Below are 16332 nucleotides of genomic sequence, written 5' to 3' on the forward strand. Positions count from 1 at the left end.
TCTTTATACATTCAACCACAATATTGTCTGTCTTAAGTTTTCTCACTGTTTGGCCTAAATACTGTCTTGATCTAATTTCTTCCATTTGTTTAGTGTGACCTAAGGAGCCTCATAGTGCATACAGACAGAGCTCTGCTGAAAAAGTCTACATGCCACAGACTGCCAGGGTGATTCTCAAACTGGGGAATGTTCCCTCAAGTGATATTTTTGTGGGAAGATACCTTCTGTGTACCTTGGAAATATGTGCTGTCAAGTCAGTCACCAGCAAGGACTGAAAGGGCTTGTGACTGGAGCAAGTTACTTGGGGAAAGTAAAATATGGAAAACATCTGAAGGAGGCATTGGAAAATGTTGCTTTGTTATGATTTAACTCTTTACAACGTTCTTATGTCTCTTCCCTTCTCTGCCTCCTCCAAATCAGCCTTAACACTCCTCTGAGTAGAGCAGGCAAAGACTCATAATGATGAAATATTTTAAAGGGAATTACTAATTCAGGTTTGTCTTCAGATGACACATACATGAGATGCCTATATATTCCAATGTCATCAGAGGCTGTCAAATGCATCTTACCCTATGAATCTATATAATTTTATTAAAGAGTAATATGGTTACAGACTAGAATGATACTTTAAAACTAAAAACATTTAGGATGGGGTGGTTTGAATGAAAAGTTCAGTGAGGCTCACTATCTTCTCCTTTAAAAGATTCTTGGCAGGAAAAATTCAGCCTGAGTCTCTCAAAGACACAAAAACTTCACTAGAACTTATGCTGCCTGCCAAAGGCAGTACTTCTTACAGCTGCTGTTTTCTACTGGATAAAGTATTGTTAGATGACATGGGTGTGCAAAGGAAATGCCCTATAACTGACTTTTTACAAGCTTAATTTTGTATGTCTAGAGCTCTCTGTGTGTGGCTTTGCAAGGCATCGATGGTAGACAGAGTATGCTTTGGTGTGGTATTGACTGTCAGTTTTATCATCTTGGTTTGGGTTAAGTGCATTTAGCAAAAGAAGTAAAAAGTGTAAATAATGTCTTTCAGACTGAGACCAAACAGAGATTCTCTTGTACATTAAATTTAAGACCCCTTAAAAGAGTTAATTGTCTTAGTCTTAGTTATATGCACAGTAACTAAAAGAGGCGTAACCCTACTAAGCTCAGAGCTTTCAAGAGGTAAAAGTGGCACAATTAATCTCACTGTAGCTCTGCAATGCAGCAACTCTTTGGTGGTTTATGACTTGCACATGTAAATACAGATGAAATATATGTCAAAGTGTATGTACATATATACATGTAGATACATACAGATATTGATATCTGATGGATTCTTACCCTCTAAATTCTTACCTTTAAAAAGGAAAAGCTATTAACCTTTTAAAAATTACTTTTTTACTCTAAAGTATACCTTAATATGTCACATGCCAATTTACAGGTGATGACCTTGTTTCACAGTACTGAATGATTTCATTTTCTGAAGTGGTTTCTAATCCTGTATTCTCTGATATTTTTTAGTGTCTCTTTCTAGATAAGGTCAGACTAACATGAAATGAAAACATCAAAGCAACCAAAATTTCATGTTACTCATGGAAATGAGCAGCCCAGCCTGCACAATGTATCAAAAAAACATTAAATAAGTTTCTGTAAAGTCACAGAAAAAATCAACTGGTTTTATTGAACAGCGTTCTTCTCTTTGGAATATGTTTTGTGTTCATAGCATGGACAATGTATATACATATAGATACATACATATATATATATATATATATATATATATATATATATATATATATATATATATTTGACTGTGAATGTTTCTTCTGGTTCAGAATACAAACCTCGATTTGTTCACACTCGCCAAACCCGGTCCTTGTCTGTGGAATTTGAAGGTGAGATATATGACATAAATCTGGAAGAAGAAGAGCTGCAGGTGTTGAGGACCAGAAGTATCACCAAGCGTCACAATGCTGGAAGTGAGGGGGAAGGAGAGGAAACTGCTCGTGCTGCTCGGGACACAATGGTCGCTGATGGCACTGATGCTATCGGTCAACCCAGCTCTGTCAGAGTCACACACAAGTATGATTGCTTTCCCTATATGGTATTTCTGTTTCCTAAAACCAAATCTTCATATTCTAACTGTACTCTTTCTCCCTCTGTACAATATTTAGGGACTTGAAACTGACATCATAGATTTTAGATACACCTGAGTTGTATTTTTTAGAAGTGGAATAATTTATATTTAGTATGTGTATTTTAAATGGAGGCCTCTAGGTTCTGTTGATAGGGAGGAGTAGGCATCTCCAGAGGGAAATTCATCCTTGGTATCAAAATATGCATCTTATGATGGATTAATCACCCTGTTAAGCTATGCTTATGATGTTTATTATAAGGTCTAGACTATCAGTTTAGCATAGAGGCCTAAAAACAGAATAGGATAGCATTGGAAGAGATAAGCATCTACATCTTTTTTCTGTTAATCTTCTCAAAAACTAAAAGAAAGGCTCTGATGAAGGAGAACCCAAGAAAAGTTCTGTCTATAAAATTGTATTTCTCTAATTAAGGACTTTCTATTTGTCAGCATGGCAACTTTGAAAGCCCAGTCTGCACTCTGCTGGATTTTCTGTCCCAGTCCACTGCCTCAGTCTTTCTTGTGCTTTTTTTTTTCCTCTTGGCAGGGATGTTTTTCCAAACACAGTTGCGAATATTTTTGTCATTGCACTGTTTTTAACTCAAGTTCTGTGTAGACTTTTTGTTTAATGACGTTTGAACTCTTTCCACTAACTTTGGTTCTTCTTGGTCTTTACTGATTATATTGATCTTCAGTCCTCTGACTGTATGTTCTCTTCTTGAATGTTTTGCATGCTGGGAAGATGAGCCACATTCATGTGGCAAGAAGAATATATTTCTCAGCAGCTGATGGTTAAATAAACAATGGCACATTTGATTAACAAGGGGCTTTAAATTCTGAGCAGATTTTTACTTCAGTTTCAATTTCATTTCTGATTGAATAAGAATGTATTGCATTTTTTGCTTAGCAGGCACAGACCATCTGTTATGGATGACAAGTTTTCCAGAGAAAACAGATAAAAGCAATTGTTACTATTAAGTCAACAGAGGAAGACCTTGTAGAGTTTTTATTTATTTATTGCCAGAATAGTAAAAAAAAATTTATTAGGAATGTTGGAAGAAAGACAAAAAATGTGCGGTTAACTGGGAAACGAGTGACCTTCATTTTCCTATTTCTTAAACTCACATCTACAGATGTTTCATTCTTCCAAATGACACAATTCACTGTGAGAGGGAGCTGTACCAGTCTGCCAGAGCCTGGAAGGATCACAAGGCTTACATTGATAAGGAGGTAAGAGGTACTTTAAAATTTCAGTGAAGTCTTTACACTGATGACTTTTCAAAGAATAATTCTGACTCAGAAATATTCTCTTTGCAGATTGAAGCTCTCCAAGACAAAATTAAGAATTTGAGGGAAGTTAGAGGACACCTAAAAAGAAGAAAACCAGATGAATGTGATTGTAGTAAACAGAGGTAAGAGAGGTGGCACTAAATACTGAATGCTACTCTGATTTCTAAGACTTACACATTTTCCAGGGATTTTGAGACTGAAAATAAAAACCCAAAGCTTTATTGATATTTATAACCATAGTAGGCCTCTATTTTAGTTAGATATGAGTAGAAGCTACTGTGAACCACAAGAAGATAAATTTTAACATTTTAAGATTACATATGTTTGTATTCTACTAACATGTTTGAATCCAGCTGTAGTTCTGCTATAACCAATTGTAGGGTCACAGATATAAGTTCCTTAAATTAAGTGAAAATTTAAGTCTGTATAGTTCCTTAAGAAAATTCCAACAATAGTATATTTCTGTTTTGGTTTTGTGTTGAAAACAGTTTTGTGACTTAATAATTCCTAATTTTTTTCCCTGTAGCTATTACAACAAAGAGAAGGGAGTAAAGGCCCAAGACAAACTCAAGAGCCATCTTCATCCCTTCAAGTAAGCTGTTATTAACACTCACTCTCACAGCTCACTTTTTGGTGACTGGATAAATGTAGTTTTGGGCATTTGGGGAGTTTTTTTTTATTTGGCTTTTGTTGCGTTTTTTGTGGAGGGAGGTAAGGGGAAGAAAAGGTCACATGTAATAAGCTATCACATGAAGCATTCAGTAGTTTTGGACCAACTTGTGAAAGCTTATGGATAATATTTCTCCAACCTATTGATATAAAAAGGATGAAAATAGTATTGTCAGAAACTGATCAATATCTTTTTAAGGAGATCCAGTAAAACCTAAATGCAGCAGTGCATCCTTTCTCATGCTTGCTGAAGGGAACACCTTATCTCAACAGCTGGGGAAGCTGAGCTAGAAGGTCCTGTTCTCATCCTTTCACCTTTATAAAACCCAGAAAGATGTAAAAACTGCTAGTGCTATTGTTAACCAAACAGAGACTGTTCTTAGTCAGCCATGCCCAACTTCTTCTCTGAACAGAGAAGCAGCACAGGAGGTGGATGGCAAACTGCAGCTGTTCAAAGAGAACCGGAGAAGGAAGAAGGAGCGGAAGGGGAAAAGGCGCCAGAAGAAAGGAGATGAGTGTAGCCTTCCCGGGCTGACATGTTTTACTCATGACAATAACCACTGGCAAACAGCACCGTTCTGGAACTGTGAGTCTTGTGTCAAAATGCAGATGTGATCTGCATTATTCTCTGCTGTATTACTGGCTTTCCACTTCATGCAATCAGGGCATTTTTCTGAACTTCAATGCTGTCAAAAACTTCAGTACATAAAAGGTCTACTTTCATTTTAACATTTTCATTTCAAAGTATATCATAAACAACGTATTGTGAACAAAATGCAGATACTATCCTTGATGAATTCTGCCCTTTATATATGCTAAAATATTTTCAAAATCACTACTCAGTAGCACTTGTGTATATGAACAAAATATTAGAGGTAAAGGATATTTTAAGTCTCTTTAAACTTCAGGGTATATAGATTATTATCCCATTGAAACATACTTAAACTTTTCTTTGTATTCAGCATTAAAAAATGGTATTTTTCTCACCTGTGATGATGGAGAAAGAAAAGTGACTGAAAACTTTATTTTCAGAAATTTCAAGATCAGGCGGTGATTAAGTTACAACATATTTGACTTTAAGCTAAAAATTTGCTAAGAACAACTTTGTATTTGGAGAAAGAAATTGTCTCCTAGTAATAATCTGCTCTGATTTTCTAGGACTTCTGCTAATACGTACTTTACATTTTAAAATGTTCCTAAAGTAGTCATATGTATGGTTTTTGTTTTAAAGACAACATTTACATTAGTTAATTTCTTTTTAACTGTGGAGTAACAAAAAGTTATGAGAAGAGTTCTCATATTGCTGTGCATTCTGGCAATGCTCAAGCAACAATCATGGGGTAAAAAAATATCCTTTTGACACAGTTCACAATTTAAAGAAGATGTATTAATGTATTGTAATACTATTACTATTTTTATTAAGTCTGTTCAAAACATTGACATTGTTCACAGCTAGTCACAATACCCAAATCTAAATAATCTAAATAAATCCAAATAAAAACCTAAGGCAATGCTAATATTTTATTACTGTGATTAGAGGTACTAGTAGGAGAAACAAGCATATTATTTTTGACTGAAAACTAATACCTTGTTTCTCTAATTACAGTGGGCTCTTTCTGTGCTTGCACAAGCTCCAACAACAACACTTACTGGTGTTTGCGGACAGTTAATGACACCCACAATTTTCTGTTTTGTGAGTTTGCAACTGGCTTCTTGGAATATTTTGATATGAACACTGATCCCTATCAGGTAAACACCTTTCCCTTTTACAAAATGTCATTCACCAAACTCCTCCAGAGTTTTCTTAATTTTTGTTGACAATCGCAATTTCCCTTGGTTCCTCTCTTTCTCAGCTGACCAATACAGTTCACACAGTGGAAAGAGGAATTTTGAATCAATTACACATCCAGCTTATGGAACTGAGAAGTTGTCAAGGTTACAAGCAGTGCAATCCAAGGCCAAAGGGACTTGAAACAGGTACAAAATAAATAGTAGTGTTTATTTCCATTTTTTTAACATTGTTTTCACCTACTTAAGCTCTAATTTTATCCATGAAGTGTCACTCCCCTAAGTATTGCTCTGAACAATTTGGAATGATCCATATACACCAATCATGCACATCTGCATGGCCAGGAGGATACTTCGCAAGTCTGCACGGGTTATTCTTGACAGATATTGAGGGCAAAACCCATCACTTGACAGAAATGCTGCAGAAGGGATATCATTATTGGAGCTAATCAATAACAGCTGCATGCAGATCTTCACAGCCATAACTCTTTCTCTCTTGCAGGGTTTATTTCATTAGTTTTTGCCTCCCAGTATCAGGTGAGGTATTAAATCCTGTGTTTATTTCAAATGCTGTCTGCCTATGTCAACAACTTCAGGTTCCTTACCACAAGATTTAACATTGCAAACTTCTAATCACAAGTAGTCACCTTCATTTTTTAAGAAAGAAACATCTCTTTACAAGAGTCTCTGACTAAAACAAAACTGGTATTTTTTACTTCAAGTCTCTGAAATTGCACTTAACTTTGGTTGATTGAACATTGTGATTTATTATTTTTTCACAGGAATGCTCCATTCTGCATAATTTGTGATGTTGCCTCTTTGTATCTCTTTCTACATCTACAAATGTTTCTCTTTTTTACAATATCTAATTGTTTTGGGGTTTTATTATTTTTTTAAAACCTGTGGGTTTTCAGTTCTTTTATGTAAAACTTCCAGGAAATCTTTATTGGACTGCAGCTCTGTCTTTATTTAACACAGTACATTTCTTTTTAGGAGTTAGATGCTGTGCATGGAAAACTACATTTTGAATGGTTTTACAAGTTCTAAACACTAACAAAAGTTACTCTTGTATTTTCCTATATCAGGAAATAAAGATGGAGGAAGCTATGATCCACACAGGTATCCACACTTTTTTATTCTCCTCAGCAGCTTCTTTCCAAATAATTGCATGACTCCAGTCCATTTCAACTAATGTCTGTATCCTGCCATGTTGCACACAATGTAGCTTTTGATGCATGCATTTTCTAACTACCCTACACTGAACTTGGCCATTGTTTTTTAGATCTACCATTCTGCATTTAACGTAGCTAATTGTCATAGCAAGACTTCATACAGTTCATATTTCATGCCTGTACTCCTTAGATGTTTGCCCAAGGAAAATTTTACAGGAAGAATCACCTCTTTTGGGTTGCTCTTGTGTTATCATGTTGATTTTGGATGGGTTGGAGGTGTTTTTCTGGTTTTATTTAATAGGTCTTCACAGCTGCTTTTTAAATGTAAACTAAGTATACTTAGAAGGCTTTCTGAAGTACAAAGAACCTAGTCAAACCTATGGAAGCAAAGCAAAATCTTCTCACTGGCTTTTAGAAATGTTGGCAGATACCACTTTAAGCAAAAGCAGTGCTTAATAAGAGCAGCCTGTGCTCAGAAGCCAGCAGGAGAGTGTTCAATTCAAGTATGGCAGAAAGATGAAGCTTCTTTGGGCTGGGACCAGATCAGACAAGCATAAAATAAAATTTGCTAAAAAGGTTGTATTATTTGAACTGAGGAAAGGCACCAGGTGAGGTTTTTTTAAACCTAACACTTGAACATGAGGCATACATGACAGACATCTCTTTGAAAGTATATTTTTCTGTTTAAAAATATACTTACTGTACCTACATGTTTATCATTCAGAGCTCTGTGTCTCCTGGTGGAGAAACCAGACAAACATAAAGCAAAACCTGAAGAGAAGGAAAAAACTCCATATCTTAACAGTACTGCCCTTGCTATTCATTGAGCAGTACTTGTTCTCAGGGTGCAAAACAGATTAACATCTGTGGAGTGTCATATTTAGACTGGACTCCTTTTCACAGTTTATCAGTTTTATACATTTTCACCTCTATACACTTTGGAGGAGTAGCTGCTGATAGGCATTGCTTACTTGAAAAGTAAACAAGGGAGTCCAAATGGTATACAAGTCTACATAAAACCTTTTTCACAGAGTCTTCTGGAAAGAACCTTTTCATTACTTTCTAGCAGTCAGAGAAAAATTAAGCTAATGTATTTCAATGTATAGATCTGCAATTTAAACAGCTAAATTTTCTTTTGCAGACAGTTTTGTATTTTCACACCTGAGTAATTTTGGGATCTAGGAAAATTATAAACTTTTGTTTGGTTTATATCCCACTGTTTGCATTGCTCAAATGCAAACTGGTGAGAACTGGTTGCTACAATGATAAAAAGCAATCCCTGTAATTATGCTTTTAAGTCTTTCATTAGAAGCAATCCTTGTAAGTAAGCATTCCTCATTTTAACTCCAGATCTAACAGAAATAACATTTTTGAATTGTAGGATTACATGAAATAGTAGAGCACACAGGAGTAATCTTTAAATTATATCCTCCTACAGTGTTTATCAACAAAAACATTTTAACTTCTGATAACAAAGAACATACCGTAAACATTTTGCTACTGTGATAAATAGCAGTATAATATAACATAAGCAATATTGTTCTGTGTCATGACACTGCAGACACCCAGTTTCTCAATTTATACATTCAACATTTTGGTTCAAGCCCCAACATGGTAGGATGTTTTTCTTTTCTTAAACAAAACAAAACAAAAATTAACAAATTCCATTTATCAGGAGTCATTACAATGGTCTAGTAGAGGATCCTTTTGTTGCTGCCTGGAGAGAACAAATAGAATAACAATGGAAAGTCATCTGAACTGCTCCTTAGGCTTCCTTCAGATCATGTTGATTCTCGACTCACTTGTTTTCAGTTGAAAATGCCCTAAGTTAGTGAAGCACTGCCTGTGCTGCAGTAAAGCACTGGGCCAACAGGCCCATGTGGGAATAGCCAGAATGATGCTGTTTGCTTTGCACAAAGGGACAGAGAGCTTCAGCAGGGAAGATCTGGTGCCACTTCTATCCTGCGACCCACAGAGTGTGGCTCTGCAGATAAGGCTGATCACAGGATGTGTGAACTGCACATTCCTCTCTCCTCTCCTACTTGTCTGAAGTTTTTCAAAGCCACCAAGGATATGATTTTACCACCTGTCTTTAGTCTCAAAGGAGACATATTCAAATCTCTTATTAGGTTTGAGATAAACCAGGCAAAGATGGCATGCCAGGGTAGGATAAATGGAGAGTAAATCTCAACTAAAGGTTGATCTACAAATGAACAAACAACAAAAAAGGAGTAAATTTTGCTTTGAACAGCTAGCAACATTTTTTTCTCTTTTGGATCTATGTCATAGCTGAGAAATTCCAAAATGTTGATCAAGGAAAGTACTGCCATGCTGTTTCTCAAATGCAACTCATTTGCACTTTCCCATTTCATACTTACTTGTAACAAAATTTCTTACAGGGGAAAAACCTCTTCTTTCCTCTCCTCTTCTCTCTGTTTGCTTTAATTTCAGTGGGAGACTTTTCATGCTTACTGCAAGTTGTGGAATTAAACTGTGAAGTATTTTGCTCAGTCAACCAAAATAGCTCTAGGACCTTGAGACTTTGCTTCCCTGTTTGTTTAACATATATGAATATAAGCTATCTCTGTCTTCAAACAAGCTATTTTCCTCTGTGTGACACAAAGATTGTGGAACAATTCCCAGTGCCTTCTTAGCTGTGAAACTTCTCTGAGACTGCAGAAACAGTGCCACATTTAGAGAGCAAAAAATAGATCCAGAGTAAAGGACAATGTAGCCCTGACTCAGACTTTCAGCTATTTTGTAGAAACACTGCAAACTCCTTGCTGATCTTATTCCTGTGCAGCACAGCCCCCCTGCCCTACTGCTGAGCTTCCTCAGAAACCCTGTTCTTCTTCACTGGTTCCCAGGCATCCCCACTGCCCAACCTGCCACCCAGCTCAAGCCTCTGTTCCCCTGCTGGGGATGGGCAGTAGAGGCTCTCCTGGCCCCAAATGCAGCTTTATGGGTTCTGCTTTGCCCCCCAGTCCCCTGGTCTGTTCCTAAACCTGTTACCAGTCAAAACAGCATCACTCCTGTTCCAGTTCCTGCCATAACATAACAACCCACGTGACTGTCCCTGCAACAGTTTGTTTTCCTATACAGGCTCTGACTTGGCAAAGAAAAAATAAAACTAAAACTCTACCAATAAAAATAATAATAGACAAAATTAAATATTGTTTCATCTGCAAGTGGTTAATATCTTCAAGGATTTAGTGACTAAATTCCTTGCAAAAGTAGCCCCCTGCCATGATGTTTTCTAGGGCCATTTATGCCTCTAGGCACCAGAAGAGTAAATCTTCTTTCTTGAAATCTCTGTGGTATTTAATTATCTTTTGTTTCAGGAAACAAATTATTCATAATGTGACTTACAAAGATGGCTCTCATGTGGCCATGCCATCACTTCATTTCTCTTGTCTGCTTCAGGAAAGAAAGAAGATGCTCTGTCATCGCTGTTCTACCAAATCCAAAAAGCTTTTGTTTCTTCCTGGATCAGGAAGACTGTTAAATGTTTGCCAAAAAAAAAAAATTCTAGAATTTGATATTTAAAAAATAAAATACTTAAATTTATGTTGCAAAATATTTCCAATTAAGAGCAAAGGCTCAGGTGTTTTCATATAAGGAAAGTGGTCTCTTTTGGTGGAGCAGAGTAAGGCCCACATTATAAGAAAATATCAAGGATTTTTTCTGACCATAATGGCATTTTTCTGACTTTCCATATGATGGACTAGATGTTGGAGAAATTCTTTTACTGTGAAATCCCAAGCTAGTAAGAAGCAAAGAATGTAATCTATGATATCTTCTGTTCTATTTGAATAAAAAGAATGGGCAACTTAAAATACAAACAAATTAATTGAGATGATACCAAGAACCATCTGTGGGAATGTAGGACTCAATATAGATAAGGATTTGAGCTAAGTTCACATGATTGGAATGTAGCCACTTGAACTTCTAAAGTAATTGCTACTAGCCTACCTGCCTGTACAATTTTCATGAAGAGAATAAATCAGTAAGTTAATTACTAAAGATTGGCTGCAACATCATTTGTAAGGGCAAAATTGTCACTTTCCCTGACAAACATTTGCATTGCTTGATTCGCCTTCCCTTGTAGACCACCTTGTTGATAAAATCTTTCCAGTGAATTGTCTGCCCAGTGAATTAAGAAAAATGGTGCTGTACAGTGTTACTTTTCAGTACAAAACAGGCTTCACATCACAAGGAATAATCTGTGTCACTATAGTTACTGTAGCAAATTTTAAAATATTTTGGAAATGGGTTTCTTTTGTGTCTTTCATTTTCTGGCTGTGATCAATTAAAAAATGCAGCTCTGTTGTTGTTATAGACCCATATCTATACCCTTTATTCAGACTTATTATTTGAGAAGGCTGCTATATGTTTTCCTTGAAAGCTTTTTAAAAAAACCTTAGGAAGATTCTCTGTGTATATTTTAACACTATTTTACACAGTGGTGCTGTCCTATAAATTAATTCACACCAGTTTTTTACAGCTTTCATTTCCCCTAATTGCTCCATGTAAAATAAATGAATATTTACTAAATAGATTTGGCTAACATTTACTAAACAAAATGTGTCTAGTTAGTTTGTAGACCATATTTTTAAGCTATCCAGAAACAAAATTCATGTGGGCATTGGAGTTCAGGTCACCAATGGTTTCAGAGTTAGTCCCCTCTTTTATACTTAACCATTGTTTGATTATTGCATGTTATGCTGGAGTGCTCAAGAAAGGCAAATGGATTATTTGTGTATTGAAACATTTTTCCTGCCTTGAAATATCAGAGGAAGGACTTATCTCTGAATGTCATCACAAAGCCCCATTAGATCAGATTTTGTTCTTTTTTTATTCAGCCCAGGGATGTAGCAGGAGACAGGGAGCTCTTGGTCTGTGTTTAGCAGGGCTGTGAGCATACCCAAGGCCAGAACCATTCATCTGATGACAGAAGAGGTGGAGTGTCTTACACTTTGAGCTGCCTGCTTTATGAACAGTGATGCTTTCAAGCCAATTGAAGTAGAAACACACATGGAAGCTTTGCTTGCACCTTTAATAGTGTTCACCAGTAGGCTTTATTCTTTCTCTCAACAGAGGACACTTATGGGATGGATGGGAAGGCTAAGCTGCCCTTTTTCACTGGCGACATTGACTGGCAAGGACTGGAAGACTTGTACAGTGTGAATGAAAGTGTATATGAATACAGACACAACTTTAGACTTAGTCTGGCTGACTGGACTAATTACTTGAAGGATGTAGATAGAATGTTTGCACTGCTGAACAGTTACTACCAGCAAAATAAACCAGACAAGGATAACACTGGTCAAAGCAACGGGGACGGGCACGAATCATCCACACCATTCACCTTGGTGGAAATGACTTCTGCTGAGGAGTCCAGCGGCCTGATTGCAGAAGAGCTGCAGCTTATTGTGCCAACAGACTTTGCAGCCCTTGCTTTGAGCACGGTGAATTTAAGTCAGGAGAGGAAACTTGAATTAAACAATGATATTCCTGAGAAAAGTAGTTTGAATGATGCACACTGGAGAAATAGTCATCCAGCTGAAAAATGGATGGAGGATAAAGAATCAGACCGTTTTGATATGGATTTCAGTGGAAACGGTTTGATAGAGATGGAGTCCCGGCATAGCTTCATGCTACAGCCCATCAGCATTCCTCAAAAAGACACTCATCAGGATAGTGACACTGTGGAAGATATATTTGAAGACCAAATGTATCTTCCCATGAGGTCTGATGAACCCTTTGTTCATCAGACCATAAACATATCCATTAGGGATTCAACTGTCAGTACCCAGGAAGAAGGAACTTTCTTAAAAAAAGCCAAACAGAGTCTTGCAGGAGAAAGCTCACAAATCCTAAATACAGAAGGCAGTGCCTCAGCTCCACTCTCCTTGGATTAGATCAAGTTGTAAACCATGAAATAAGTTCTCCTTTTTCTTATTAGCAAACTAATAAAGGTAATCAAGACAACTGACATTCCATGTTTATTGTAGATATATTTTGCAGCTAAATTGAGCCCAGTTTAGCATTTGTGCATTTTTTTTTTTTAATTCACATGCACATACTTTCATTGTAATTCTCCACACTGGGAAGAAAGATTTCCAGTTTTTCTTTTTCATTAAAAGAAACAGTGTTAACTTTCAAATGCAGTAGCACATTCTCTTAAAGTTAAAAATTATTCCTTCCAAAAGAATGTTCAAGTCACTTTCTCTATTTCCAAATGGTCCCGCCATGACTGAGTGTTTCAGTTCACCCAGTATACCTGCATAATATCTTTTTCATCAATTATTTTAACCACTGCAATTATTAATGCCATGCTTTCAAGTAAAATGCACTTTTAAAATCTGTATGCCATACCATTTATGCTTCTAATAACTTACAGGTTCTTAGTTTGCTCATTGTCTTGTGGAATTATGAGACCAATAAATAGACTGACATGAAAGAGGTAAACACCATGGATTGTGGAAGCAGACTCTTCAAATGTTATCTTAGCAAATATTGCATGATTTTTTTACTTTATTAAATTTAATCTCAGAAAGGTATGGCTAATAATTGTTAACTGTAGAAGGATTTGTTTAAATTGGATTGTTTCCTTATATGTTGATATTGTCAGTATTAAAATGCCATTAATTTTTCTGACTTTTTTTTTTTTCTGATACTGGTAGAAAGGTTTACATCAGTACATAAATGTTTTTGTTGCCCCACCTGATGTTTATTATTCTGAGCAATACCTTGAAAACATTATTATAATTTTGAGTCTTAAATTTCTTTTCTGTTTTGAAAAGGCATTAAAGGGAATGATAAAATCATGTTAGGTTTCCATTATTTTAGACACAAAAAGCACATGAGAGTAAAAAATAGTACTTTAGTAATCATTTTTGTTGTTGTATTCTAAATTTTCTCTTGAACTTTACCAAACATTAAATCATATGAAGTATAATACAAAAATTACTTCAAAAATCTGAATTAGTCAAAACTTAATTATTTAAAATTTATAAAAAAGCAAGGGAAAAGATTATCACAACAGCAACAAAAGAGAATTACCTCAAACAGACGTAATTCCATAATGTCCAACTCACAGGTGTGTTTCCTACCTGTTACATTTTATTTAGTGTAGTGAATATTTTTTTGCTATTGCAAGCACTGCAGGTTAAACTTACATTCATTACATTGTATTTTAAGTTGAAACTTTTTAAAAAGGAGATTCTTTTAGTAGGATTTTAATAATTTTAAGAAGCAGTCTTTTTGATGGACTCTGTAAATATGTTAAAATTACTAGTTCTTTATCTGATGTATGTGTCATGGGCTGATTGATAGAAACAAATATTTATGGTCATGAATGATGCTATTTGTACATAGGTTTCAAGTTACTAGGATACAAACTGTGTTTTTAAATCTTGTATAATATTTCTGTGATACTTTTATAGTACAATTCTGGCTTCGGGAAAGTCTAGAAGCAATATTTCTTGAAATAAAAAGTGTTTTACTTTACCTGCTTCAGAGAAGTCCACATGATCCACTTTTCCTCCTGAATAAGGTTCATTTCAAAAATATGTTAACAGTTGTTTTAAGAACCCATCTACATTAAAAGCGACAGTAACAAAATAACACACAACATTCTTTTAGGTATAAATTATTCCTGGAAATGTGTATATTTTTTGTTTAAGACATGCTGTGATTTTTATTTTTTTAAATTCCAAATTCATCCGGTCCTTTTTTCCTTGAACTCCATGCACCGAGCTGCACAACCAGCAGTTCCCAGAAGTCATGAAATGTTTCATGGAGCCATGTCTTGCTTTGCTGCTTTCTCTCCTCCCTGCACAGCTCTCCCTGTGACAGCACAGTACTGCAAACCAGACATGCAGCACTTAATAAGAGTGAACCACAGATCCCTAGTCAGGACTTGTGTCTCCTTGTACAAGAGTCAGCACAAAAAGGAACTTAGCTTTCAAGGGATACTCTCTCTTACATGAACTCTATGTTTGTTCAATGGCCTGTGACTAAGAGTACTTTCATATCTAAATTCAGCCTCTGAATCTGGACTTCTTGAACTCTTTCTTTTACATGGTCCTGGGACTCTGATGCTCCTGCAGACATGAAGTTACAGGTGATGTTTGCATGGATCAGGAAAGTGGATGAATCCACGTGTTCAAAAAGCAGTCACTGCAGTGTCAGGTAGAGCCCTGGGAGAAGTCTGCCCTGGAAGCACAGCAGCAAGCACAGGATGTATCTCAAAGCAGGGTGCAGAGCAGGCTGAGCCAATGAGTTTGGGAGGACTTGAAGGACAAAGGCAAATTGAAGCAAGGTCCCACATAACCACCTCTTGTACTTTTGTGCAGGGAATTATCCAGCGCCAACAATGTGCCCTACATTCTTTGGAAGTACAGTTCTTTGAAAGAACCAAGCAAGGTGCTTTCTCTCTTAATGCTGGGCAGAGATAGAGAAGGGAATGGTGCAACAGTGTGGTCCATAGATTCATCCCACTTGTCCTTCCTCCTTACCTGAGAGCTTAAAGTATTCATTGAGGAAATGGAAAAGAGTTTGAAAGTTGTTTACCTTCCCTCTTCTAGGACAGTAGTCTGTTATCTAAACTATCAGCTAAACACTGCCCTACCTTCTAAACCAGGTGAGAGCCTTTTTTACAGGTTTCTTATAGGAGTGTGGAGGAAAGAAACTATAAGAACACTGATTTTGTAAGCAAGAAGTACAGACAGCAATGAGCTCTGATCCTTGCTGTCTTGGAAACACGCGCCAAATATAAAACTAAACCAAGTTAAAGAGGCCAAAATCTCTCATATCTCTAAATATGCATCCTAAGCAGTGTGTTACTGTCCCAATTTGTTTTGTATTTCTTTCTGCACAGTACTTCTTGTCCCATAGCTAAGGTAGTCAAGTTAATGAGCAGTGCATGGTGTGACCGTCAGGAAGCTTTTACTGGCAGTTGCAGGCTCAGAAATGATGCAAGTGCCTAAATCTAGCAAGTGCTCCTCAAATAGGGGAGGGCCAAGAGGATGACCTTTAAAGCTTTTTTGATCTGCAGAGCAGTAGACATGTGTCTATTCTGAAAGGCAGGACATAGGTCATGACTTTTTGAAGGGCTCCTGGAGATAGAAGAGTTTCAAAATTTGCACATCTTTGGGAGATAGCATCTGGATTTAAGGTAAGGCAGCTGTATTGACCTCACATCCTTGGACAGTGTGAGATACTTTCTGAGACTGCCTAGCAACTGAAAGCACTGCAAAAGAGCAAAGATGTGTAGTGCTTCAGTTCCAG

At 36.5% G+C, this 16332-nt stretch overlaps 1 protein-coding gene across 19 annotated transcripts in view; it reads left to right on the forward strand.

Annotated features, from left to right (window-relative positions):
- Positions 1–14555, forward strand: part of SULF1 (sulfatase 1) — a 182014-nt gene extending 167459 nt beyond the window's left edge. For 15 of the 19 annotated variants that reach the window (XM_085573861.1, XM_085573870.1, XM_085573858.1 and 12 more), the window contains 8 exons: positions 1821–2067; positions 3253–3349; positions 3437–3531; positions 3936–4001; positions 4492–4664; positions 5685–5827; positions 5932–6055; positions 12136–14555. In XM_085573861.1, coding sequence (XP_085429987.1) covers positions 1821–2067; positions 3253–3349; positions 3437–3531; positions 3936–4001; positions 4492–4664; positions 5685–5827; positions 5932–6055; positions 12136–12959 — 1769 coding nt within the window. In that variant the 3' untranslated portion in view covers positions 12960–14555. Of the gene's footprint in view, positions 1–1820; positions 2068–3252; positions 3350–3436; positions 3532–3935; positions 4002–4491; positions 4665–5684; positions 5828–5931; positions 6056–6951; positions 6986–12135 lie in introns of all 19 variants that reach the window. The other 4 variants (XM_085573872.1, XM_085573873.1, XM_021555564.4 and 1 more) reach the window with 1 other exon arrangement.
- Positions 14556–16332: the final 1777 nt, after the last annotated feature.

Source organism: Lonchura striata, chromosome 2, assembly GCF_050655825.1.
Source record: "Lonchura striata isolate lonStrDom1 chromosome 2, ASM5065582v1, whole genome shotgun sequence".
Taxonomy (NCBI): Eukaryota; Metazoa; Chordata; class Aves; order Passeriformes; family Estrildidae; genus Lonchura; species Lonchura striata.